This window comes from Cricetulus griseus, chromosome 7 (assembly GCF_003668045.3).
Source record: "Cricetulus griseus strain 17A/GY chromosome 7, alternate assembly CriGri-PICRH-1.0, whole genome shotgun sequence".
Lineage (NCBI taxonomy): Eukaryota > Metazoa > Chordata > Mammalia > Rodentia > Cricetidae > Cricetulus > Cricetulus griseus.
Genome location: NC_048600.1, coordinates 91,402,882 through 91,428,810, shown reverse-complemented (window position 1 = coordinate 91,428,810; position 25,929 = coordinate 91,402,882). Strand labels below are relative to the sequence as shown.

At 44.6% G+C, this 25,929-nt stretch overlaps 1 protein-coding gene across 2 annotated transcripts in view; it reads right to left on the bottom strand.

Moving 5' to 3' along the window:
• Positions 1-1,401: 1,401 nt before the first annotated feature.
• The window catches only part of Phf12 (PHD finger protein 12), a 47,964-nt gene continuing 23,436 nt past the window's right edge, over positions 1,402-25,929 (bottom strand). Inside the window, exons 3-15 of one of the 2 annotated variants that reach the window (XM_027426616.2) lie at positions 24,698-24,770; positions 21,387-21,780; positions 18,234-18,354; positions 15,587-15,719; positions 11,900-12,064; positions 9,262-9,420; positions 7,940-8,735; positions 6,500-6,625; positions 5,775-5,918; positions 4,495-4,593; positions 3,613-3,695; positions 2,971-3,109; positions 1,402-2,630 (exon numbers count right to left, since the gene is read on the bottom strand). In XM_027426616.2, the coding sequence (XP_027282417.1) occupies positions 2,296-2,630; positions 2,971-3,109; positions 3,613-3,695; positions 4,495-4,593; positions 5,775-5,918; positions 6,500-6,625; positions 7,940-8,735; positions 9,262-9,420; positions 11,900-12,064; positions 15,587-15,719; positions 18,234-18,354; positions 21,387-21,780; positions 24,698-24,770 (2,767 nt within the window). In that variant the 3' untranslated portion in view covers positions 1,402-2,295. Of the gene's footprint in view, positions 2,631-2,970; positions 3,110-3,612; positions 3,696-4,494; positions 4,594-5,774; positions 5,919-6,499; positions 6,626-6,656; positions 6,774-7,939; positions 8,736-9,261; positions 9,421-11,899; positions 12,065-15,586; positions 15,720-18,233; positions 18,355-21,386; positions 21,781-24,697; positions 24,771-25,929 lie in introns of those variants that run through there. The other variant, XR_004770795.1, reaches the window with a different exon arrangement.

The window sequence follows — 25,929 nt, the reverse complement described above, 5'->3', positions numbered from 1 at the left end:
GCACATGAATGGGCCCGTGTGTTGGGAGCTGAGTCCTGGGTGTTTTCCACTCAACGAACCGACTCTTTGGATTTCTCATCATTATCCACCCTTCAGCTTCTAGGACTCTCCCCGTACAGGCCGGTGAGGCTTCTCATCATGGCACTGACAGGGTTGGTACAGATTCAACCATGTGATTTCTTGACTCTATGACCCCACCCCTTCGTTTCGTTTTTTTGAGGTAGTTTCTCTAGGTAGCCCAGGCAGATCTTAAACTTAAGATCCTCCTGCCTCAACCTCTAAAATAGTGCGTATTACAGAGATGCTCCTCCATCTCTGACCCCTGCCTTCTAAAAGGAAGAGGCAGGCAGTAAAACTGTCAGGAGGTAATTCGTCTGTGGAACAGTTCTCATAGAAGTAGGTAGATGCCCCGTTACTCATATAAAGAACTGAGGGTAAGACAGGAAGGGACAGCTAGGGAGGCGTGGGTGCAGGCATTCGAGGTAGGACCTTACCTAGGACAGTGACTTAACACTTGTTGTATGTCATGCTTAGCAGTATGGAGAACCTATTGACACTGAGCAGAACACAAAGCTTCTGCCTTTAGGAGTTTGAGAAGTCCTTCTGCAGTGGAAGTAGAATGGCACAGTCAAAATTACATCTGTATTTTGGAGTCAGGACCAGATTTCAGAGACCAGAGGAAACTCCCTATTTAACTGCCCTGTATCCTTGGAGCACAATTATAGATGCTATGGATGAAAAACAATCCTCCAGTCTCATCAATTGACTAATAAAGAATAGGTACCACTCAGAATACTGCCCAAACACAGCTGTTTTCTAGGAGATCGATCTCAGGAAGAACTTCCATCTTAGTCTCTGGGAAGCAATGCCCAGGGCTTTAGAATTAGGGTAACAAGAGTATTTCCTGGTGAGAACAGTAGTTAAGTCATTCAAGGTACACAAGAGTCACAGTCTAGAGCAGCATTCTCAGCCTGTGGGTGGAGATGCTTGGGGTGGGGGTCATATATCCTGTATATCAGATATTTATATCTCAATTCATAACAGTAGCAGAATTAGCTATGAAGTAGCAATGAGACAATTTTATGGTGGATGATCACCACATAGTGAACTGTATGTATTAAAGGGTCATAGTGTTAGGAAGGCTGAGGGCCACAGCTCTAGAGAATGGATTTTACCTTATTACAATTCTCCAGAGAAACAGCACGCCTAAAAGCCAAGTGTCTCCATTTCCATTCCCCTCGTCCAGCTGAGGCTCCCTCCACTGACCTCTTCCCTCGCTACAGAGCTTCCCTTGGAGGCCTTTTGAGATTGGTAATTGTTCAAAGGGTGCAAAAAATGATATCCCAAGGAGGGTCCCCTCTAAGGGTGATGACAGGTAGGACAGACAGGCAGAAAACATAATTTGAAGTATTTTTGGTTTTTTATATACAGAATACAGGAAAGTTTCTGTAAAGTCTAAAACATTACAATTACTATGTACATCGGTACTAGTTGTGGAGAAGAGAAAGGAGGGAACTGGGTGAGCAGGAAGAGCAGTGGCAAGAGAACAAAAAAGGACACGGAACAGGTTTACGACAAAAACGCCTTTGCTACAATAGACATCTGAGAAAAACACTCTACCACATGTACTGTACAGTTTTTAAAAACATTGAAAAAATGCCATCACTAGATGTATTTACACAAAATCCAAATACACTTTTCCTTATTTGAAATAAAATAGATGGACAGCCAGAAAAAGAATTCATTTCTCATTTGTCCATATACACAGTAGCTACCTGTAGTGCAACCGCTGCAGAAAGGGAGAGTAACTTGAAGGGTGGGAGCCGTGGAAAGGGGTGGGTAGCGATCTTTATATTAAATAAAACAATGATATTGTATAGATTTTGCTGTATGAAAACTGTATTTTTCTTTTAATATAAAACTATTGTCACTGCCACAAAATAGAACAAGTTTCTGATTATTTTACAACAGCGGGCAGGTGGTCGAGGGGGAGAGAGCAGAAGGCGGGGGAGGGGTTGTGCTGGAAGTGTCCAGACAAGAGTCTTCCCCTCCCTGCCCATGCCGTTCCTCAGCTCGGTCTGCCGCTTTCCCATGAAATGTTGAGTACAAATATATGTGCAAATGCCCCCTAGAACTTGAGAAAAGAAAAAAAAAGTCTTAAAAAACAGTCAAAAGGTTTTCTTCATTTCATGCAAAGATTGTAGTTGAAGGGTTTCTGGTATAGAAAACACCCGGGCTTGGTTCGTGTACATTTTTGCATTGCAGGAGTCTTGGGTGGGTGTCTAGGCCAATGACCTAGGGAACGGAGTTAGAGCGCAGCACAGGGCCCTGATGGGGCTTGAGAGAGAGCTTCTCAGTCAAAACCCCATCCTGCAGCAAGCTGGCATCGCCTTTGGGCTGTTTGGTCGCAAACTCAGTGATGCTGAAGACGAACTGCAGGCAGCCCAGCTTGATGTAGCTGCCATGGTGCAGCAAGGCTGTGCCCTCCCAGCCAGCCCCACTGCCCCCGATCAAGCTTGAGCTGCTGGCTTTGCAATTGCAGGGTCTCCGCTGTGGCCCCTGGGCCTGGGAACTCATCATGGCTGCCTCCTCACTTGGCTCTTCATCCTGTTTCTGGTGTCGGCGGCGCCCTGGGAAAAAGGGGGATGATCATAGGAGGGGAACAGTGAACAGCTGACCTATCTGGGCTGATTGGCAGAACTGGACCCCTGCATCTCCCCATTCTATATACTATATAATCAGGGCTGAGGGATGCTCAGAAGGGACTGGTGGAGTCTCAAGTCCCCAGAAAGGTCTGATACATATGTGGGTGTTCAGCACTTGATTCTTGGTGACCTTTCCCAGGCCCACTGACAATGAGCGTGGCCAATGGGGCTGGGAAGGCAAAGAACTGTAGGTCATTGACAGCATGGCAGAACCAAGGTGACTGGGGCCTTGGCTGTATGGTCACAGGCCTCTGCTCCAACTTACTGATGACACTCTGCACTTTGGCAACAATACTGCTTGGGGGGGTTGGCGGGGTCTTCTCAGAGAAGTCACATGAATACAGCACATTGTCCACCGTTGTCCCGTGCTCACTGTAGTTTAACAGCTCATAATGTTTGGTATTCTGAGGAGGAGGGGGGAGACATGATGTGTGGTTGCTGTGTGAAGCCTTGGGCGAAGGGGAGAGGACCTAGTACTTACTGCTCTACCTAGCAAGCTCTTATACTCTTCCTTAGTTACAGCCTAGCTCTCTCAGAATTCGTCAAGACTTAGTGAAAGACTGCCCTGCTGACTCCATATCCCCACTCTTTCTCTGTTGATCTGATGTTCACTTGCACATAATTATAATGAAACTCAGGGGCACATCCTTCGGTTTTGGTCCCTTCCCCTGCTTTGAGGTGGCCTCCCTCAGTTGTTCATGTGAGCAACACTAGTTGCTGTAATAATAGCCCGTTCCTGTAAGCAAATTGCCATGGTGGAATGCCCTTTCACACCATGGCATGTCCAAGACAGACAGAAGGAGAGGAAAGAAGTCTCTCACTCTTGCCCCCATCCCAGAGCCCAATTGCTAGGGAAACATCTCAGGTTGGGAAAACTCCCCCACCCCCACCCATCTCTTCCCCTCACCTCATCGTAGAATATGCAGGCATGTTTCCCGGACACGTAGTTACAGTGACCATAGTTTGTAAGGCACACATCCATGTCAGCTCCTGCAAGGTGGCAGGAGTCAAGGAAAAGGCAGAGAACAGACTGTAAGGTGTATGTGTAGGGGAAGTGAAAGAGAATGGAGTTAGCTTCTGGATGGCTGCTAGTAGAAACCTCAAGGTAGCTAAAGCCCTCTTTTTTTTTTTCCTTTTTTGTTTTTTGGTAATGGGGTAGCTTTGAACTCCTGACCTCTCTGCCTCTATTTCATAAGGACTGGGATTGTAGATGTGTGTCACATATCCAGCACTTCCCTTTGTTGTTCTAAAGTTAATGTGCTTTAGAATATGTGGCCCTTACCCAGATGGAGCAGTGAGTTACAAAAGAGGATAATGCATCTAAGTGGACACAACAGTGTATCTTAAGCCATACCACTTTAAAGGGCAATTTCCAGGATAAGGGGTGACCTAGGTGTGGCCCACTACACCTGTAGTTTTAGTACTTAAGAGACTGAAGCATGAGTGCAGACATAGTTTCAAGGCCAGCCTGGACTATAGGAGACCCTATCTTAAATCAGCTCCATGACCAGAAATAAACAAATAAAGGAGGGCTATGTGTGAGCCTATTACACTCAGGGATAGGAAGTGACCTCTTCCTGAAGTCCCTACAGTGTTTCAGATGGTACTGAGTGAGCAGCAGCTAAAGCAAAAGGTCTGAACCAAGGGAAGTACCCCACTGATTGTCTAGGTCCTTAGTCTCTCTTGTCTGGACAACCACTGGTTAGACCCATCAACTCCTGAAAGGGCTTCTGTAAGTGTCCATCAGGCTGAAGATCCAGTGCCCCTCCCAGTTTCCTGGCTGGCTCACCTGTCCCGATGTAGAGGGTTCGATAGCACATGTTCACAGCTCCTCCCAACCCTAAGAGGGGGTAGAACACAGCTCGGGCCTGTACCTCCTTTCTTTGCACTACAAGACAAACATAGGGATAGGATCATTCAGAAACTCAGAGCCTGTGACCTAAACACAAACCAACAAAGTCTGGATCTTAGGCTGATGGCCTAGAAAAAACGTCCCACTGGGTGACTCAAGTGAGCAGACTCACACCTGACCCAGAGCTGCTTCAGGGGAGGCTCTACCCCACACACAGCATCTCCAACACAGTTTAGGACGGATCTTCATAAGAGATGTTAGGACATTAGTACTTTAAGTTCTTGGGCTCCTGGGAAAGAACTCAACAGGGACATTCCAAGGGACGATATAGAACATGGAAAAACATAAGGCATAGGCCAGTGTTTCTTAAGCTTTAATGAGCACATCAACTGCCCATGGATTCTGTTGAAAGATATAATTTAGTTGTACAGTACTTGTCCAGTAAAAGCCAATGGATCTGATCCCTCGGACCACAACCACCACCCATCCACCCACCCACAAACTCACAAGGAAAACTGGTTTGGGGTTTAGTTGGAGTGGGAGTATCTAGAATTTACAAATTTGTATTTTGTGTGTGTACATGCACACACATGTGACCAGGTATACATGAATTAAACAACCTTTGGTGGTGTTTTTCATATTCTAAGGCCGGACAGCTATTGAGTCCCAGGGATCTGTCTGCACTTGCTCAGCTGAGATTATAAGCAAGGACCACCATCCTGGCTTTTTTTTGGGTTCTGATAGTACTGGCACAGTACTTTAAGTTCCTGAACCAACAAGGCCCTCCCTAAAAGGCTAAGAGCTCAGAGATAACAAAGCACAATTAACATTTGAGAAGAATTTCCAGGAAGCTTACCTACTGTTTTTCTATTTCTCACCTTGAACCTTGGGAAACCCTTCTAATTCAAATATTACAAAGTAATTGAACAGAAAGCATACAACATACACCCCAAAGTACTGGTAGCTGCTATGCTGTGAATGAAAGTGGACTTGTGTGAAACAAAGTTATGGCAAACTCCCCAAGTCTGACCAAAAGTTGCTGTTCATCTTGTTCATGCTGAGAAAAAAAAAAAACCACAGTGCTTTATTAAACCCGTCAACAAAGGTACAAAGAGTTTGAGCTACTGAAAGCGGAGATTCTCCATGGAGCAAGGTGGTCATTCACACACATCAGACAGGAGACCTGATGGTGTGGTGGCAGGTATGTGCACGCGCACCTTCTGTGTGGTGCCCTCCGGAAGTCAGCGGATGTGTCCCAACACTGCCCGGTGAAGCTTGGACCCGGGAGGGGAAAAGCTGATGTATTCTCTGCAAGGCCAGAAACTTGATCAGCTTCTCATCCAACATATTTATCTCGATTTCTAGCAACCAAAGAGAAAGATCAAAAAAGCTGAGAAATGAAATGTGGAAGTAGATATGGGCAAATTCAGCAAGTAACTTTTGTTCAAGGAGTATAAAGCCCAAAGTGGAGCAAAAATGTCAAAGTGGGCACCTCACATGCTATTCATAACGAGGAGGGAGCCAATGCATGGAGTTTTCTGTAGTAAGGTAGGTTAATTTTAAGTTTAAAGGGCAGAACCAACAAGCCCCAGTTGCCTGTGGGGCAAGGTCTGGATGGATCTTTTCTACGCATTCTCTGTGTAGAGAAATCCATGTCTTTTCTTTTTGACTTGGGGTTTTCTACAGATAGACGCCAAGCTCCTCATTCTGTTCTGCTAACGCCAAGTGATCTGCTAATGTGAGTCTGTTCTTTCCCACTGGTTGGTTCAGCTTGGCCGTATTACCCTTTTCTTCATCTTAGATTATATTTTGTGTAAACCCAGAAGGCAGAGACCGAAGATGGAGCCTTCTTCCCCACTCTTCTACCCAAATGAATAACGTGCACCCCCATATCTCCTTATCCCTCTTCAAAAGGAGCTGAACACTGCTGGAAATCACTCACCTCCATTGACATCCATAAATGCTCGAAGTGAATTGGTGAGGTCCACCATGGCAGTAGAGTTGGCTGGGAAAGAGGGTACGGTTAAAGCGCTTCCTATGGATAACGTGCCGGGGCTGACCTTGCCATCTGGGGACGGAGCAGGAAGACTGTTACTTACGTCGCCTGAGGGAAACCCACCGGTCCAATCCCCCATTGCTGAGACAGTTCTGGATTTCGGACCCAAGGTGATGTTCCCTTCTTGATTCTCAACCCATAGGCTCTGGAACTCCTAGAGCTAAAAACGTGTGGTGAGGAAGGGTAGATGGAACAAAACACTCCCGGGCCAGAGGATTCTCCAGAGCCCTGAGAACTGCTGCGATTTACTACTCTGGGTCAAGTGGTAAAGTTGCTTTATTCTTTGGGTCATGACCATCTAACTCCCTGGTACCTCTACTTTTAATGTGGCACCTGTCCCTGCAATTCCTGTCTGCTCAAGTACAACTGACAGCTTGCAAAATTTATTCACACTGGAGGCTCACATACAAAGATATCATAGGCACCTGGTCATTGAGACTCCTAGCTGACTAGGAGGATGACTTCAGTTCATGTGGGAGACCACAGAGGTGACAGCAGCATGTGAAACCTGGTTCAGATGCTGGGATCAGCAACTTTGAGGTCCAAAAGCTGCCAGGGACAGCTGAGAGAACAAGTCTATGTTGGGCCAAGTACAGACCCAGAGGTTTTCCTTAGGCATATGGCTGAGGGATAGCTTCTGGGCCAGGCCACCCCTGCTTTTTTTTTTTTTTTTTTTTTTTTAAAGATTTTATTATTTATTATTCACACAACATTCTGCTTCCATGTATATATCTGCACACCAGAAGAGGGCACCAGATCTCATAATGGATGGTTGTGAGCCACCGTGTGGTTGCTAGGAATTGAACTCAGGACCTCTGGAAGAGCAGTCGGTGCTCTTAACCTTTGAGCCATCTCTCCAGCCCCCACCCCTGCTTTTTGAATATGAATGTTCCTCACATGAGCTGGCTCAGAATGTACACCAGGTGTGGATTTAGTCTTCTATGTGAATGCACGTCCCCAACCCCACACTACCCCAACTGGCTCCAGATAGCATGTGCCTTCTGAAGTGATGGAACAGACAGGCAAAAGACTAGGTCCAGAAGGTAAGGGGGCTGGTAACCCAAGCTGCAGATCCAGTATTACCATTGACCTTGGCAGGGCACCTGAAGGAAGTGACTTAAATTAGTGAGTACAGCTGAATCTTATAGCTGGGACAAGCTAACACAGCCTTTCTCCTCCCATAGAAACAAAGGTAAGATGGATCACTGATACAAAGATCAAATTCCTCTCACAAATTCATAAGGATACTATGTTTTAGACTCAAGTCTATGTGCCAGTAACACAGGATTGATGGTTCCTGATCACCTGGGGCTGAGGGGCACTCACCTGATGATGGCGCTGGTGAGCAGAATCGTTGGTTGGGGCCTGTGGCCAAGATACTGTCTCCTGCAGCTTGTGGGGGAGTGAGCACCCGGGTGGCATTTGGGGGTGAGCCCAGAGACCTCGAATCTGTCAACGAAGGTCCTATCTGTGATTGGACAGTCTTTCTATGCAAAGTGCTGGTGTTCTCGATGCTGGCACAAGAGCTGGGGACGGAAGGGGGCAGGCTTGGGACAGGTACCAAACTCCTCTGGGGACAAGAGCTGGGGCCAGTGGCATTTTCTGTCTTCACAATGATGCCGACGGTGTGGTTCTGAAGCCCCCCAGCCGATGGTGGCGTGAGGGGCCTGGGCCAGCCTTGCCGGTGTGAGAGGCTTGGTAAGGGGGTGTTGGCGCCAGGAAGTCGCCGGGGATCCGTGGAATCAGTGGGGCTGTTGTAGAGGTGTGGGCCATTGGCTTTTACCTCTGTGTTCACTGGCCCATTGGCAGTCCCACAAGGGGTTTTCTTGGACTTTTCCACACAAGAACTGCAGCTGATGTCCTCTAGGGCTGGGGGTTGGTGGGGTGGAGAGCAGCCCAGCGAATTCTGGGTGCTAACTGCTGAGGGGCAGGACAAAGGGTAGTGGGAAGGTAGAGGTGCCTTGTCAGCAGTTTGCAGGGAGGTGGTGATTGAGCTGTCAGTCACAATAACAGGCTTAATATCAGCCTTCTCTGTCTGTTCAGAGTCCCAATGCGAAGGCATCTGCTTAGCAGATAAATGTTTCAATATGCTGCACTGGAGCGCAACAACACTACAGAGCCACTGCAATGGAAGGAGAGGAGAGGAGGTGAGAGGCCTGGGAGGTGTTGGTCTGTCCTGCCAGTGTCCAGGGCTACAGCAGAGTTGACAAGCACTGTTACCAAGGTTCCAACATGAATGACAAGAAAAGGATCCCACTTTCATTCCCAAGCAAGCTTACTGGTGTCCTTGGCAGTTCTACTAGTGGAACTTGAGATCTTGTTTAGGCTCTGCCCTGAAGCTCACCTTGTAATCAACCTTCAGCAAGTACCCCAGTATCTGCTGTGTGTCTGGCAGGATTACCTACCCTCTCTGTGGATCTGCTCATCCACTGCTATAGTACAGAACTACCCAGCTCAAAGCAAGAGGGAACTGATGAGGGGAGCAGCCTGTTGAACTAAAGTTCTCTTCCTGCCTTTGGCATCTGAGCCTGGGATTCTCCATGGTCACTCAACTGTGAGGGGCTAGGGTGGAGACAGGGTAGAGGTGGGAATGATGGGCACAGGGGCTCTGTGACACAGAACAGAGTCCCAGTTCTGTTATCACTCACCTCTTGCTGCTCTGCCTGCGTGGCTAAGTGCTCAGAGTTCAAAAGGTGCATCTGTGATTCCTCGGGGATCCCATTGCAGATCAGCTCCCCATCCCGAATAGCCGCAGGTGCAATGAGAGGGGGTGGAAACTGGTACTGAGATTTTATAGCATCAGGAACCTGTTTGGAATAGGAGGAAAGATAGTGCAATATGCCCAGTTGAATTTTGCCTCTCCAGATACTATTTCATCCGTATGCTGGTGCCTGTCCCAGGGACCATCTGCTCTCTGATCCACCAAGGACAAAGAGGGTCAGCGTGCTGCAACTGTGTTGGGCTGTCCTTTAACTTCAGCACAGATATTTTGTCCTAAAAGAAGCTCAGAAGTAGAAACAATAGGTAGGGCTTTCATTGTTCTTCATTAAGCTCCAAGACCTTTCAGAGTTTTAAAACTACTACACGCTATCTTCTGTTTTGTCTCAAACATACAAGACTGACACTAGACTGGGCTTCAGGGTAGGTTAGGCTGTCTGTAGGTTTGTAGTTTCTAGTACCAATTGGCAGGGGTGAATAGTAACTGAGAAGTTAAATGAGGTTATATTCATGGGGGAAAGCATGACACCTGACTAATATGAACATTTAATCAATGTTAGTTTTCACCATCCATTCATTCATGACTCATGTGTTAATTGAAGACTTCCTCATTGCACAAAGAAAAAAGACACACTGACTTACTTTATGTAAGAATGAAAGAACCACACAAAAAGTCAATCATACATCCAACCAAAATTAGTGATTGCCTTATGAGTCTGGCACTGTTCCAAATACTAGAGATTCAGAGATAAATATAAAACTTAGGTCTTGCCCTCAAGTAACTCACAGTCTAGTGGGCAAAACATAGAAATGTTATTATAATACAAGGAAATGCATCCTAGAACACAGGTTACATCTGAGGTGCTATTAAAAAGGATAAACTCGGCCAGGTGCAGGGGCGCACACCTTTAATCCCAACACCCAAGATGCAGAGACAGGCGGAGTTTGAGGTCAACCTAAATGACAGAATGAGTTCTAGGCCAACAGCTGCTGTCTCAAAACAAACAAACAAATCCAGAAAACAACAACAACAGCAACAAAATGAGGTACCTGTGAGAACAGTAGGTAAATATAGAGGCAAGGAATATGGAGTTGAGAATCACCACCTAGCGCTACAGGGCAGAGTAGTGGGCTAGACTACAAATATTCCCTACGGAAGAGTGCAAAGGCAGGCAATACAGATGTCAGGTTCAAAGCAGGTTTTTCTCTGCACTCCTTCATCAAGCACAAAGACCACTGTCCTATGGTGCTGTAGTCATAATCAAACCGTCCAAGAAGGAACGAAATATTCTTCAAGCAATTATAATCCTGACTTCCTCCTCAACTCTAAGGAAAATATTTAGGGGAAAGTCAATGAAGGATTTAATCGAGGCCTTCTAATTTGTCCACTTTAGCATCCAGGATATGTTCTGTATCTACACGGTAAATGAATTAATAATTTGGATTACCACCTCACACCCTATTTCTGCAATGAGAACCACTTTAATTTGAGAAAACCATTCTACTTAAGGATAAGTAGTTACCCAGCTAAGAATTTGCTATACAATTTCCAAGAGTTAAGCATCTTTGCTAGTTCTGGAATGGCATCCACTAAAGGTAATGGGAGCAGTGTGATTGAACTTAAAACATGGCTGCCACCTAAAACATGGCTGCCACCAAGTGGCCATTTTTGAGAACTGCTAATGTATTTATCGTGTGTTAAGCCTTCTACATCTTTGAGAACCACAAATGTTTTTCAATGAAGGAAATTCTCTCAGTCTCTTTGGATATAGTTTAGCAGGTACCAAGTACAGAGAAATACTAAGTAGCAAGACTACAGTTGTCTTGGTTAATAGGCTAGAAACATAGATCCATGCATAGACTTTCCTTCAGACACATTTTTCTTAAATTTTCATTTGGGTATCTCTCTTCACCTTCTATCTGCTTAATTAATCACAACTTCACCTCATCAGAGTTGTCAGAAGGGGCCCATTTAACGGGTGCTGGATAGTTTTATGTTAACTTGATATACATCAGAATCATTTATGAAAATGCTCTTTCCAGATTGGCCCGCAGGCAAGTCTGTGGTGCTGAATAATTGATATGAGAAAGCCCAGGTCACCAAGGTGGTGGACCTGGGAGCTGTAAGTAGGCAAAACAAACCATGAGGTCCAGGCCAGTAAGCAGCACTCTTCAATGGCCTGTTCATCACTCTTACCTTTAGGTTCCTGCCCTAATCTCCCTCGGCAATGAAGTGCAAACTGAAAATTTTAAGCTGAAATAAATGCCACCACCCACAAAGTTGTTTACAGTCATGGTTTATCACAGCAATAGAACCCTAAGACAAACCTTGTATGTGACAATGGAGTACAACTGGGCTTGGTGTGATGGGTGTTCATCCTTCACAGCTACAAACAGATTTCAAAGCCACACCTGGAATCTTGCCTTTGTAATCGTGACTACCATCCTCAAGTGTCACTATACATTTATTATTTGCTGAGACACCAAAGACGTATCTCTGGGGCTCCAGTCTCCCCATCTGTGATCCTGTGCCACCATCTTGCCTGTTGTGATTGGGCTGTGGCTCACCTTCAAGCTTCTTCTTTTGACAGACTGGAGCACACGGCGGTTAGGAGGGTGCTTCTTATGGATTCGGTTCAGGAAATCCACTTTGACAACATGCTGTGAAATGGTGTCCTGGAAACGATCAAACACCTGGCACCGATTACTCAGTGTCAGATTCTTCTGGTTCAGCTAGGGACAAACAGAAATATCACTGTGGTGAATTTCTCAGGGTGCTGCCCCTTGCAGCTAGCCCCACTATCTGGGCTTACAAAACAGAAACCCTCAGCTAAATGGGTTCCTTCTGTTTGGACAAAAGGCCTGTCATGCAGCAGGGAGACTCCTGCTCACTAGAAAAGCTTTTGGGAGTTAGGAAACTGTAGCCCGGAAGTGCCTCTAATTCAGCCAGACAGCACTTTAGGTCAGGGCAACCCATTAGGGTTCTGCCCAGCAGCATTGATTTTAAAGAACACATAGGCCTTGGTCCTCAAGAGAAGCAAAGGAACCAGATTCCCTCCTCATCAAGGAACTCTCTCAGGAAAAAACTGTCCTACACAGAAGCCTTGCTGGATTAAAATTCCCACATATTCTGCCCTATCCCTGTTCCAGGGCACCAGGAGTCATTACTGAACTCATGTCAGTTCAGTTATTAATTACACCTTCCCTTGTGGAAGGGAAAACCTCTGCTCTTAAAGGACAGAAAGAAGTAACTTGTGCAATTGCTGACAGAAGGAATGGAGAGCCCGTGCCATTTCCACCTCTTCTGACCCCTATACCTTAGTTCAAAAGATAAGATCTGGATGATAAGAGATGGCTTAGGGGTTAAGAGGACTCTCTACCCTTCTAGAGAATAGATGCTGAGTGGTTTACAACACGTGTGATCAGGCTAATGACCCTCCCTCTTCTGTCCTCTGAGGTCAACCTCACACAAACATCCATGCACATAAATAAAAATAAAACTTAATTAAAAATTTTATTACTTTATGCTGGGTGTGGTGGCACACACCTTTACTCTCAGCATTTGGGAGGCAGCTGAGAAAGCTATGTGAGTTCAAGACAAGCCTAATCCACAAATCCAGGCCAGCGAGGGTGACAGAAAGGGGGGGGGGGCAGGGGGAGGGACAGAGGAGAGAACATCACAAAAATAACAGATTTTTTTTTTAACTTTATGTGTATGAATCTTTTGCCTGCATGTATGTATGGTGCCTGCAGAGGTCAGAATAGGTTGTTGGATGCTATGGAACTGCAGTTACAGATAGCTGGGCTGTGAGCCACCATGTGGGTGCTGGAAATGGAACAAGTACTTTTTTTTTTTTTTTTGGTTTTTTGAGATAGGGTTTCTTTGTAGGTTTTGGAGATTGTCCTGGAACTCTCTTTGAAGACCAGGCTGGCCTCTAACTCTCAGAGATCCGCCTGCATGAACAGGTGCTTTAAAGGAAAAATCCATACATTCATTCATTTTAGACAGGGTTTCTCTGTGTGACAGCTCTGGCTGTTGTGGAACTCACTCTGTAGAACAAGCTGGCCTCTAACTCACAGAGATCTGCCTACCTGTGCCTCCCAGGTGCTGGGATTAAAGGTGTGCACCACCACAGACCAGGGAACAAGTGTTCTTAACTGCTGAATTAATGCGTTAGTCCTGATAAAAAATAAATCTTGAGAGATCCAGCAATACTTGTTTCTATAGCTTCCTAGTTATCAAACTAAGTGGCTAATGAAATTAACCAGCTAATAATTCTTTCACCTGCTGGAGAGCTGCTCCTTAGGATGCATATTTGGGTGAACTGTTTATGGCTCTTCTATCTGTTTCAGCAGGAAGGAAATAGGACACAAAGCCCAGAGAGAAGCTTCCTCCTAGGTCAATCTCTCTGAATGGGATGAATCCAAGATAGGAAGTAATTCTTCTACATGTACAAATTTTTCCTTTCTTTCTGGTATATGTGTGAGCAGTGCTATGAACGAACCCAAAGTTTCTAAGTACTAGGTAAACACTCTGCCCCTCTACCCTTTAGCCCTCTGTGTGCAACTCTGTAACAGAGGGTTCCCCTCAGTGTCAGACACATTGACATAATAAGGCTAACAGTCACTCCATGGTTATCACCACTGGGTACAGGATTCTCATTCTTTCTCCTGCCTATTTCTTCCCTCTATCCCTCGTCTTGGGGATAAAACCCAGGGCCTCAAAGTACTCTTAACACTGAGCTACACCTCTATTCCTTCATGGTAGTCTTTTCTTCCTTTTTCTCTTTTTTTGAGACAGGGTTTTTTTTTATGTTGTTCTTTTCTGTGTAGCTGTGGTTGTCCTGGAATTCACTCTATAGACCAGGCTGGCCTCGAACTGACAGAGATCCACCTGCCTCTGCGTCCCGAGTGCTGGGATTAAAGGCGTGCGGCCGGTTGTGAGGGAGTACTTTTAACGAAGTCACCCCCCCTTCACCTTTATAGGCGTACTGCAGGACTAACCCTCCTGGAGAGGTAGGCAATAGGTCTGTTCTGGTGTAGAAAGCTGTGTGGAAAATTTCCACAAAGGGCCAGTGCAATGGCTCAGGGCATAAAGGTCCTTGACAAACAAGAGCTTGATTTCCAGAACCCAATCCTGGTGACTTGAGATTCATCCCCAGTACCCACATAGGACAGGAGAGAACTGACCCTCACATGTATACTCTGGTGAGCACACATGTGCATACAGATACAGTAATAATAAAGCTGGGTGTGGTGACTCAGACCTGTAATTCTAGCACTTGGGAGAATTTGGTGGAGGTCCTAGCCCATTCTCAGCTACATAGTGAGCTTGAGGCCCCTCCAAAAAAATAAGTATATAAAAATAAAAAAGGGGCTGTAGATGGCTCAGTGGTATGCTCTTGCAGAAGATCCAGGTTCAACTCCCATCATGTACAGGGTGGCTCACAATCACTTTTAAATTCAGCCCTAGGAATTCCAACACCCTCTTCCAGTTGCCACAGGCACCAGGCATGCATATAGTGCACTTACATACATGCAGGCAAAAGATACACATCAAAAACAAACAAACAAACAAACAAAATCCAACCTCAAACCAAAAAAGGGCCAGGTTGTAACCCAATGGTAGAGCACTTGCCCACAGGGCCTGGGGTTTAATCTCTAGCACCCCCCCCCCAAAAAAAAAAGAAAGAAAAATTTGTTTTTTCAGACAGGGCTTCTCTGTGTACCCCTGCCTGTCCTGGAACCAGATCTGCCTGTCTCAGCCTCCCGAGTGCTGGGATTAAAGGCTTGCACCACCACTGCCTGGCTCAAGATTTTTTTTAAACGGCATTTAACCCTCACTGAAAACCTAGGATGTGCCAATACAAGGTGGTTACGAAGAACTGATGTAAGAGAAGATCAACAAAGTCATAAAGCCTGGGCCACATGTATTCCTGACAGCCAGTCATTTACTTTCTTTTCTTTTTTCTTTTTGTCATTTACTTTCTTAAGGTTGGCTCTAATAAACTCATTGTTTAGGGCTGTAACGGCAACTGTTTAATTCACTGTGGGGAAAAAGCGACAAGCAAGTCATGTCTGCTGCACAGTCTGAACAAGGTTCACGGGAAGGCAAAATGCACAGGTGAACCCAGGAAAACCGAAGTGAAGGATTACAGTGAACTCTGGCACAAAGCTGACCCAGTGTGGTCTCTAACGGTCAGTGCCGGCCCCAGCTGGGGCTGTAGAGAGCTGACTAGATACTGCTGTGCTTACCACCACATGCTCAATGTGATTCGGACACATCCATCTGCCCAGGGGCATGGCAGTGAGCGGGGGCTCGAGGCAGTCCATGTGAAACAGAAGCGGGCAATAGTCACACTGGATGAGAGGGGCTACTCGGCAACTCCTGCAAAGGAATGAAAGGGGTGACTTCTTCAGCATGATGGGAAAATTCAAGACTAACTCTACTTTGTAGAAGAGGCTGTCCTCCTGAGTCCTCACAGCTCCTTCCATACCGCCCTCCCTCCCTCTGTCACATACCCAATCAGTAAGAATAAGAAAGATGGAACCCGGGTTCTTCATTATTTTATCTTTCAGGAAGAATGCATCTTGTGAACGTAAATGTTATTTGGAATATGGCTAAACGGTTATCAGAGCAAGAATGGCCAATGCTTAGTACCCAGCTCTGCTCTCTGATCTTCATCTTACTTAAAAAAAAAAAAGGAGGCTGGTGAAATGGTAAAGGCACCTGCCACCAGAGTTCAAATCATGGGACCATTGATAAATGGGGGGAACCAACTGTTTCAAGTTGTCCTCTGATCTGCACACTTGTGTTGAAGCATATGTGTATCCCCTCCCTCCAAAGAAATAATAAAAATAATGCATTAGCAGTCTTCTGGAGTTATAACTACACAATAAAAGGTTTCCCTTCTGTGTGAAAAGACTGATAACCAGTACTGATGAATGGAGGCAGAGGCTAGAAAATCATTTTGTATGCATATACATAAGGAGAGGCTGTAAGGAAATACTGACTGTCCCAAAGATGTACTAAGAGCCTCAGTGTTTCTTGGCACAGGTGGTTTTTTTGGTTTTGTTTTGTTTAGTTTGCTTTTTGAGACATGGTTTCTGAAGTAATAGTCCTGGCTGTCCTGAAACTCACTTTGTAGATCAGGCTGATCTCAAACTCACAGAGATCTGCCTGCCTCTGCTTCCGGAGTGCTGGGATTAAAGTCAAGCACCACCAGACACACCAAGTTCTGTAGTTCTAATAGAGTACCATCTAGTTTTCCATGGTCTTAGTTGTAAGTGCTTTTTTCCTTTTGAGGGTGTTGTTGTGGTTACAGTATCATATAGGCTAAATGATCCTGAATTCCTGTTTCTCCGGCATCTAACTCCTGGGTGCTGAGATAAGCTTGCACCACCATCCTGGGTTTATGTGATGCCAGGTATCAAACCATGCCAGGCGAACACTACCAACTATTCTATATCCTCAGCCTCCAAACATCCTTTGTGATAGCCATTTTCTCCTGCTACCCTGCTCCAATCATAATACAGTTTTTCTGACATACTCAAGCCAACAAATCCAGCTTCAGTCATTCAGACACCTGGTTCCTGTAACTGAGGAGTCTATCTAATGGAAACTAAGTGTCCTAGGGCAGCTGTGTAACTTAGGTAGCCAAGAGCCTTTTCAAGTTGTCTGGTCCAAAGCACATCAACTGCCATGGATACCCATACCACTTTAAAATTTATCTTTTTATCACCAGGCAGTGGTGGCATGTGCCTTTAATCCCAGCACTTGGGACCCAGAGGCAGGCTCCAAAACTACACAAAACCCTGTCTTGAAAAACAAACAAAAATTATCTTTAACAATTTGCTAGCTAAACACCTTGTTTAATTTAAAAAAAAAAAAAAGGAAAGAAAAAAGAAAAGCAACAAGCATTATGTGTGTGTTGGAGGGAAGGAAGCCCCATGTACCAGTGTGTTCACTGGAGACTGAGCCTCTCACTCCACCATGGAGGCTCTCTGGATTGATCTCAGGTGCTAGGCTTGAGAGCATGTACTTCAACCCATTAAGCTATGTCACTGGCCTTTATTCTCCAGTTAATTCTAACTATTCTTACTGCAATCACTACCAACTTAAGGATAGCTCTGCATTGTGACCTGTGATTTTTTTTTTTTCTTGAGACAGGGTTTCATTATATAGCTCTGGCTAGTCTGGAACTCATTATGTAGACCAGGCCAACCTTGAACTCACAGTAATTTGCCTGCATTTTGCCTCACATGCCTCTTTTTATTGTCTAGTCTTTGAAAGTTTCATAATAAATTTTAGTCAAGTTCCCCTTCAACCATCCAAGACCCTCTGAGTTTCAGCTCTTTTATGGATGTTACCCAGAGCTTAAAATTATTTAGAGCGAGACAATAACTTGCCAAAGTTGGTTTTGTCCTTCTAATATCTGCCTTCTGGGAGTTGAGCTCAGGTTGTGATGATACAAGTGCCTTAATCCAACAAGCCACCGCATCAATTCTGACCCACTGGGTTTAATCACTGTTGCTCATATGAGCTAGGTAAGGGGTTACTTAACTGAATATGGACTTTTCAATGGCTTCTACCATTGAAGTAAATGACCTCCCTCCCCACAAGGAAGAATGGGGCCTTGTGAGGTTAGATAGCTTTGAACTCCCCAAACTGCCTCCACCTCCTAATCCTGGGATTATAGGCTGTATCATACACCTGGCTCTGTACCTTGATTCTTCAGATAATTTCTTATTGACATTTTCAAGGAAGTGGGCCAGTCAATTAGTTCTGTATGTTTAAACCATCAGAGTCCTGTCCATATTTAACAAACAGGACTTACAAGGCTAAGAGGAAAAAAACAACTCCATTTGCTGAATATAGATATAGAAGAAAAAAAAAAAATACCTGTTACACGTGAAGCAGACTTTGACCGGCAAGGGAACAAGACCATTATGATCTAACTCATGCTGTGTTCTTTTAACATTCTTCCCTGTGGTTTCCTCCTTTCTTCTCCGTTTGCTAGAACCTAGAAAAGAAGCTGGTGATGCTGAACTGTCCCTAGCTTCACATTCCTTGTTGGAATATGAATACACTAACTGAGAGGAACAGATCTAAGCAGAAGCATGTGCCATGGCTGGGACAGATTTCTTTCTGAGGACCCTAGACCTGGTTTCAAGTGACAAAAAAAAAAAAAAAAAAAAAAAAAAAAAGAAGAAAGAAAGGGGAAAAACAAGACAGACACAAAGTGACCAGGAGCAGGAGTCACCTGCTTTGTGGCAGAAACACACTGATTTTACCAATATGAGGTAACGAGAAACCCATGACAATAGCAACCTAAATATATATATTTATGTCCAAGTCACATGGTCAACAAAGACTAGTCTGTGAAGATAACTGAGCAAAATACGAAGATTTAATCACGTTTCTAAAAACCAGAAAAACAGATTCCATATGTAACCCTCATTCCCAATTTGACACAGGTTTTCTCTGTGTAGCCTTGGCTGGACTCAAAGTCAGATATCCATCTACCCCTGTGTCCAGAATGCTGGGATCAAAGGTGTGCACCAATAAGCATGGCTATATGTACCCTTAAAAAAAAGTATGTGGAGTGCACACATGCCATGTACGTGTGTAAAGGTCAGAGGATAACTTTTTCCTACTTCACTCTTATGTGGGTTTCAGGGATCAAACTCAGGTTATCAGGCTTGCATGGCAAGTGCCTTTACCATCTGAGCTATCTCGCTAATAGCCTGATAGGCAAATTCATTCATTCATATCCGCCCCCTCACAGACATGATCTCTCTATATAGCCCCAGCTGGCCTCTGTCTCACAGAGATCCATCTTCCCTTATCTTCCCATGCTGGGATCAAAGGGATGTCCCACATTTGGCTCATATGTTTTTTTGTTTTGTTTTGTTTTAAAGACAGAAAGTTTCTCTGTGTTAACAGCCCTGGCTGTCCTGGTGTTCACTTTGTAGACTGTGCAGGCCTTGATCTCAAAGAGATCTGCCTGCCTCTACCGCCCAAGTGCTGGGATTAAAGGTGTGCACTGCTACTGCCTGGCTTCATGTATACTTTTGAAGCCTTCCGAATTTCTTGTTTTTGCATATGTGTGTGCACTCGTGTAAAGGCATGAGGTTGACGTCAGATTTTTCTTTGATTGCACTCTACTTATATACTGAGACAGGCTCTTCTCTGGAGCTTACCATTTTAGTTTGTCTGGATAGCAAGCTTATTCTGTCTCTGCCTCCCACAATTACAGGAAGGCTGTCATGCCCACCTGGCTGCTGACACAGGTTCTGAAGATATTAACTCCAGTCCTCACATTGCATGTCAATTGTTTTACTCAGTGAGCCTTCTTCCCAGCCCTGTTTTATTTTTTGGGACAGGGCCTCACTTTGTAGCCCAGGCTGGTACATAGCTACTACATAGCTCAAGCTGGCTTTGAACTCTTAAAGCTTCTGCTTCTGCCTCTCTTAATGAGGCAGGAATTACAGGCATTTAAGACACCATGCCTCGCCAATCTCACTTTTTCTAGGAAAAAAAATCTAGAAGAAAGATCTAGAAGCATCATGGTATCAAATAGAAACCATGACTTGATTTTCTTTGTAAAAGGGACAATTTGATAATAGCCATCAAACCTACCATTGCAATTGGTGTGAACTAGCAATTCTAATATTAGGAATTTACCCTACAGATATCTACATCTTGCATGTATGTGCATAAGGATGTATTTACAAAGTTATTTGTAACAAAATATTAGGAGGGGCTAGAGAGATAGCTCAATGGTTAAGGAGACTGGCTGCTCTTTCCAAGGACACAAGTTCAATTCCCAGCACCAACATGGTGATTCACAACTATCTGTAACTCCAGTCCCAGGGGATCTGATACCCCCTTCTGGCTTCTGTGGGCACCAGGTACATACATGGTGCACAAGACATACTGGCAGGCAAATAGCCATACACATAAAAGTGAGTTAGAAAATATATTAGGAACAATTTAAATGGCAATAAAAAGAAAAGTGTTTAAATCAATTATAGTACATTTGTATAATGGACTATTAAGGAGCCATAACAAAAACCTAATGAAATGCTACAGTAATGTTAAAACCACTGGACTGCATTATAAGAAGAAAACAAAAACAAATTGCAACAGTCTGTATAGTAAGTTATTTACATATATACTTGCATACACACCCTCTCTCTCTCCAGAATGATACACAAGAACCAACCAATGAGTAATTATCTGCAAAGGGTAGGAGATGCTGGGGATTAAATCCAAGACTTTGTGCATAGTAGCTCTATTACCCAACCATATTCCCAAACTTTATTTCTTCACTTATTTAAGAATTTAAATTTTAATTATGTGCATCTACATATCTGCATGTGGGTTTGTGCATGTGAGAGCTGATACCTGCAGAGGCCAGAGGTATTGGGTCCCAGAGGCTAGAGTTGGAGACAGCTGTGAGCTGCTGGATATGGGTGCTGGAAATGGATCTCAGGTCCACTGGAAGACGAGCAAGCACTCTTAACTGATGAGCCATCTCTCTCTAGTCCCTCTTTTAATTAAGTTTTTAAAAATTTTTTCCTTTATGTCTGCCCACCTGCATATATGTGCACCACGTACATGGGTAGTGGCGTCGGATACCTTGAAACCATGTTAAGTGCTGGGAACCAAACCTCAGTCCTCTGCAGAAGCAGCCAGTGCACTAAACCACTGAGCCACCTTCTCAAGCCCTCTTTTTATGTTTTGAGACAGTCCCAATATGTAGGTCAGGCTAGCCTCAATTTCAGGATCTCTTGCCTTATCCTCCCAAGCCTTGAGATCACTGGCTTATTATGTTTAAAAAAAAAAAAAAGAATGCAGGGAAATAATAGGACAGGAGATAGAAGACTCAGAAAATGGAAAACCGAGTAAGTACTATAACAACTAAAACCTTTGATGCTATCTCCAGGCAGAAACCTTGCAGGTAGCACTGCTCTTTGGGATAAATAATAATCCTTTGGGAAGCCAGGGTAAGAGAGGGGATATGATGAGGATGAGGATGATGTCGCTAACCTGGTAGTGCAGTGGTACAAGTCAGTTCATTGGGCAACTGAAATTGGGTAGGGTTCCGCTCCATAGCGGCAGCAATCAGCAGCTCAAAGGGCCGCCGAAGCTGGGGCTGCACATAGTCCGGCTCTGTTGCTACTGGCTCCTCGTCCACGTCAATGATGTCCTCATCGACGTCGTTATGCTCAGAGGTGGGGGTCTCTGTGCTGGCGTTGGATGTGGGGGTGCCAGGCCGGCTGGCTCTCCTTTCCAGGATCCGGGCATGGGCAATGGCCTTGAGTTCAGTTTTGCTAGCTGATCTGTCCAGCAAGTCAGTGTCACTGCTGGGGGATGTAGTCCGTTTACTGGATTTGTCCACCAGTCCATTGACGTGGCCCAGCTCTTTTTTCTGCTCTCGTTTCTGTGCAAATGAATAGGTGGGCCCATCATGAAAAGAACAAAATAGAGATGGGTATACAATGTCCTGCTAGACCACATATGAAAATTACAAAGTCCCTTACACGTAAATCACAGAACCATCCACCTTGGGACTTGAAATAGCAGCCTATTAAAATTGAAATATATATTTTTACATTTTAATTTTATGTGTGTATTAGTATTTTTGCCTGAGTGTATGCCTGTGTATAATGCATATGCCTGATACCCATAAATGCCAGAAGAAGGCCTCAGATCATCTAAAAGTGGAGCTGAGAGCTGCCTTGTAGGTTTTGGAAATTGAACCCAGGTCCTTTGGAAGAACAGCCAGTACTCTTAATTGCTGAGCCATCACTCCAGTCCTGGATACAGCTATAACTGAACTAACTAAAATGGAGAAAACATGAAAGTAATGAATCACCAAAAACAGGGTGGAAAGTGTGAAATAATTGCAATTCACTGTATGATACTTAACATATCTATACACATAAAGCACAGGGAAAGCAGCTAACAGACTAAACACGGTGAGAACATATTTAGTGAGATTAAGGTAAGAACACCATAATGCAAACAAAGGTCACTGTCGCTTACTTGCCTGTGACAAATGCATCCTGACCTACTGAAAGGTTTTGAAAATAGCTCAAAACACAGAAAGTCTCCAAAGGTCAAACAGGATGGGAGAGCTCACTTTTCAAGGGGGATGCCACGAATGCCACATGGAGAGAAACAAGGAAGCAAGCAGGTGCCCAAAACTGTGGCTTTCCAACTTAACTAGAAACTCTAAAAGTGACACTTCTAGGAGGCATGACGTGGAAAAAGACTACAGTGAACTTAGTGGGACTGGATAGCTGACCATACATTTTCCTAAGACTGGAAAACCAAAAAAGTGTCACACTACTCTCCATTTAGTTGGGCCCTAGGCAATTCAGAAATGTATCTATCTGCAAAGTGAAAGCACTGAATCCTTTTCCTCTTAGGGATATGGTGGCAATAAAAGGTCTGCATATATGAAAGGCATGGATGGCTCTGAACTTGGAACAGACCTAGCTTCCACTAGGAATCATAACAGGACTGACCATCAGGAGTTCACAAGGCCCAATAGATGCACATTTCAATCCATTTCATTGTAAATACTGGAGGTCAAATGCGAGTGGTGTTAATAGTGGACAAGGCAGATTTGGAACCGTTAGATTTCACTACATAAAAATGAGTCAGAGCAGCATCTCAGGAGGAACATCCTATGCTAGAAAAAAGACACACTATTCCTAATAAGCAGCACTGTTTCCAGAGAACTCCAGAGGTAACAGTTTTAGAATAATAAGATAAAATTTGGCTCCAATCTTGGCTCTTTCCACTCCTTTAAGTCCTTGGGAAAATAAACTATATTTCGTAGCCCCAGTTTCTTCCTTTCCAAAATTAAGATCTACTACCAGCACTCTTAGACAGTTGCAAAGATTAGGTGGAATAACAGTAAAACACCCGGCATATAATAGGTACCAACAAGTTTTCACCTCTTGTCCTTGGCTGATCCCAAACCTTTCAAGCCTAACTTCTTTGCATCGTAAAAAGTTTCTGAACAGACAGGACACCCTCTATGGGATGCACAGGAAAGGGCTTTGTAGCCTGACGACAGCCTGGTTTTAGACCTCAGCTCCCCAACTACATAGAGCTCTGGTTAGTGCTGACTGGGCTTGGGCTTGCTTTCTAATGGTAACCATTGTGCACACAATGGGAAACTAATGCCTGCTTGTTCACCTTCTTAAATGTTGAAAACAGTTACATACATAAACCACAATCTCTGAACTAGCTCATTCTGTTTCTGCAACTGAGGAAGTCATTTTGTGACAAAAAAACAAAAAACCAGCAGTGATGTCACAAGCAAAGAAATTCTCTGTTTGGGGCTGGAGAGATGGTGCAGTGGTTAAGAGCACTGACTGCTCTACCAGAGGACCAGGGTTCAATTCCAAGCACCCACATAGCTGCTCGAAACTGTAATTCCAGTTCCAGGGGACCCAACACTGATGGCAAAACTCCAATGCACATAAAATAAAAGCAAATAATTAAAAAAAAAAAAGAAAGAAAATTTCTGGTTATACAATTAGTGTGGGAAGAAAGCAGGGTAACCTACAGACAAATCCTAATCTACAGCCCTTAATGTGAAGTTGGGAATCAAATATAATCTGGTGGACACACACCACTTTGTTTTTTTCTAAAGTAAAGTTTAGCTCTTGTTGTTCCTAAAAATTTCAAAGTAGCCAGGTGGTGGCGACGCACTGGATCCCAGCACTCGGGAGACAGAGGCAGGTGGATCTCTGTGAGTTTGAGGCCAGCCTAGTTTACAGAGTGAGTTCCAGGACAGGCTTCAAAGCTACACAGAGAAATCCTGTCTCAAAAAACCAAATAAATAAATTAAATTAAAAAAAAAAACAGTTCAAAGAAAATAATGAGCCACGCTCATATTTCATTTAGTACTGAACTAACAGAGTGGAGGGAAGGAGAACAAAGAGAAATCAGACAATCAGGGCAGAGGGGTTCAAAATCCACTCCTCTAATAATAAAACTGACCAAGCCTCTGGAGACCCTACAGAACTGAGAAGCAGCTTTCTTTTTTGGAGCCACAGATAGGACACCACATTCAGGCTATTTCCTAAGAGGTCAATAAAATCAGACTGGCCTCAAACTCACTAATGGCTCACTGAATAACACACCCCTTCTGCCCCCTTTCACATCCCATGTCTGGAGTTTTAGGTCTTACAGTCAACAGGGAGAGAGTATGGTGAATCCAGTGTTAGAAGGGACAAGAAAGGATGAACATGCCCTTAGGATCAAGCCCCTTAATACTAAAGTATCACTGCTCTAGATCTGGCATTCTGAGTGAAGCCTTCAGAAAGCAGCGTGATTACCTTTCGGCGAACAGTGCACCGGTGACACATCCACTCCCCAGGAGGCAACATCTCTTCACTCAGTGGAGGGTTACTGTGGGGAAAAGACAAGGGCAAGACTAAGTAACTAACCCTTGGATGCAGCCGAAAATAGATCTGGCACAAGCTGCATGTCCCTAAACTATTACTGTGGCCAGTTCTGGAGCACTGCTAGAGTTCTCATGTCCTTCAAAACACCTACTTAACAATCATTATAGTCACCTCAAGGGTGAAACTCCCTTCACATCTTAGAAGCCAAATCCACAGCTATTGACCCTAGGCTAACAGGAAAAAGTACTAGTTGAAAGCCTGAAGAGTCATTCCCAAATTCTGTACTATGCCTCACCAAGAAGCCTTCCACACTGTTTTAAGAGTCTGAGTCTAAACCCAACCTCTTCTCTTTGTGGTTCAGAACCTTGTCACACAGTCCATTCCAACCTGGCAGGCCTCAGGTACCCAGCCAGGCCTCCTAGTGAACATATGCCATTTCTTTTGCAATACTCTTCTGGCAGGAAAGCTGTACCTCCCCAACTATCCATTCTTAAAGCCTGCTCTAGGTAGCCCATGGTAGGCTCCATAGCTTTGTTTTGTCTCTTCCCATCCACAAGTAGTCCTTTGCCCTCCTCTTGAATTAGGCTTGTCTTGTGACTTGCTTTGACAAACAGAATGCAACAACGTGACACGCTGTAACTTCCAAGCCTGAGCCTTAAGCAATCTGTAGATTCCAACCTTATATGTTTGGAATGTTCTGTCTCAGATCCCTGCTATCATGCTAAGAAAGCCACATGGAGGAGGTTTGAGGTACTCCAATCAACAGCTTTAGCTGAACTCCAACAGGCCGTACCAACTACTGCTATGAAATCACCTTGGACATATCAGATCAGATAAGCCTCCAAATAACTGTGGTCCTGACCAACTACATGTACACCGTAAAACTACCCAGCTGATCCCAGTTCAAGCCTCGGAATTTTAAGATAACTAGTCTCTGTTTGGGGCCACTGAGTTTTGGTAGTTTGTTATACACTAATAGGCTTCTCCATCAGCACTTTCTATACTACTCATAAATCTTATTCTCTGTGTGTGGGGATGTGCAGGGAGGGCCTGTGCTTCAGTCTCTAGAAGAAGATGCTGGACGGCCAGGAGGTGGTGGTGACGCTTTTAATCCCAGCACCCGGGAGGCAGAGACAGGTGGCTCTGTGAACTCGAGGCCAGCC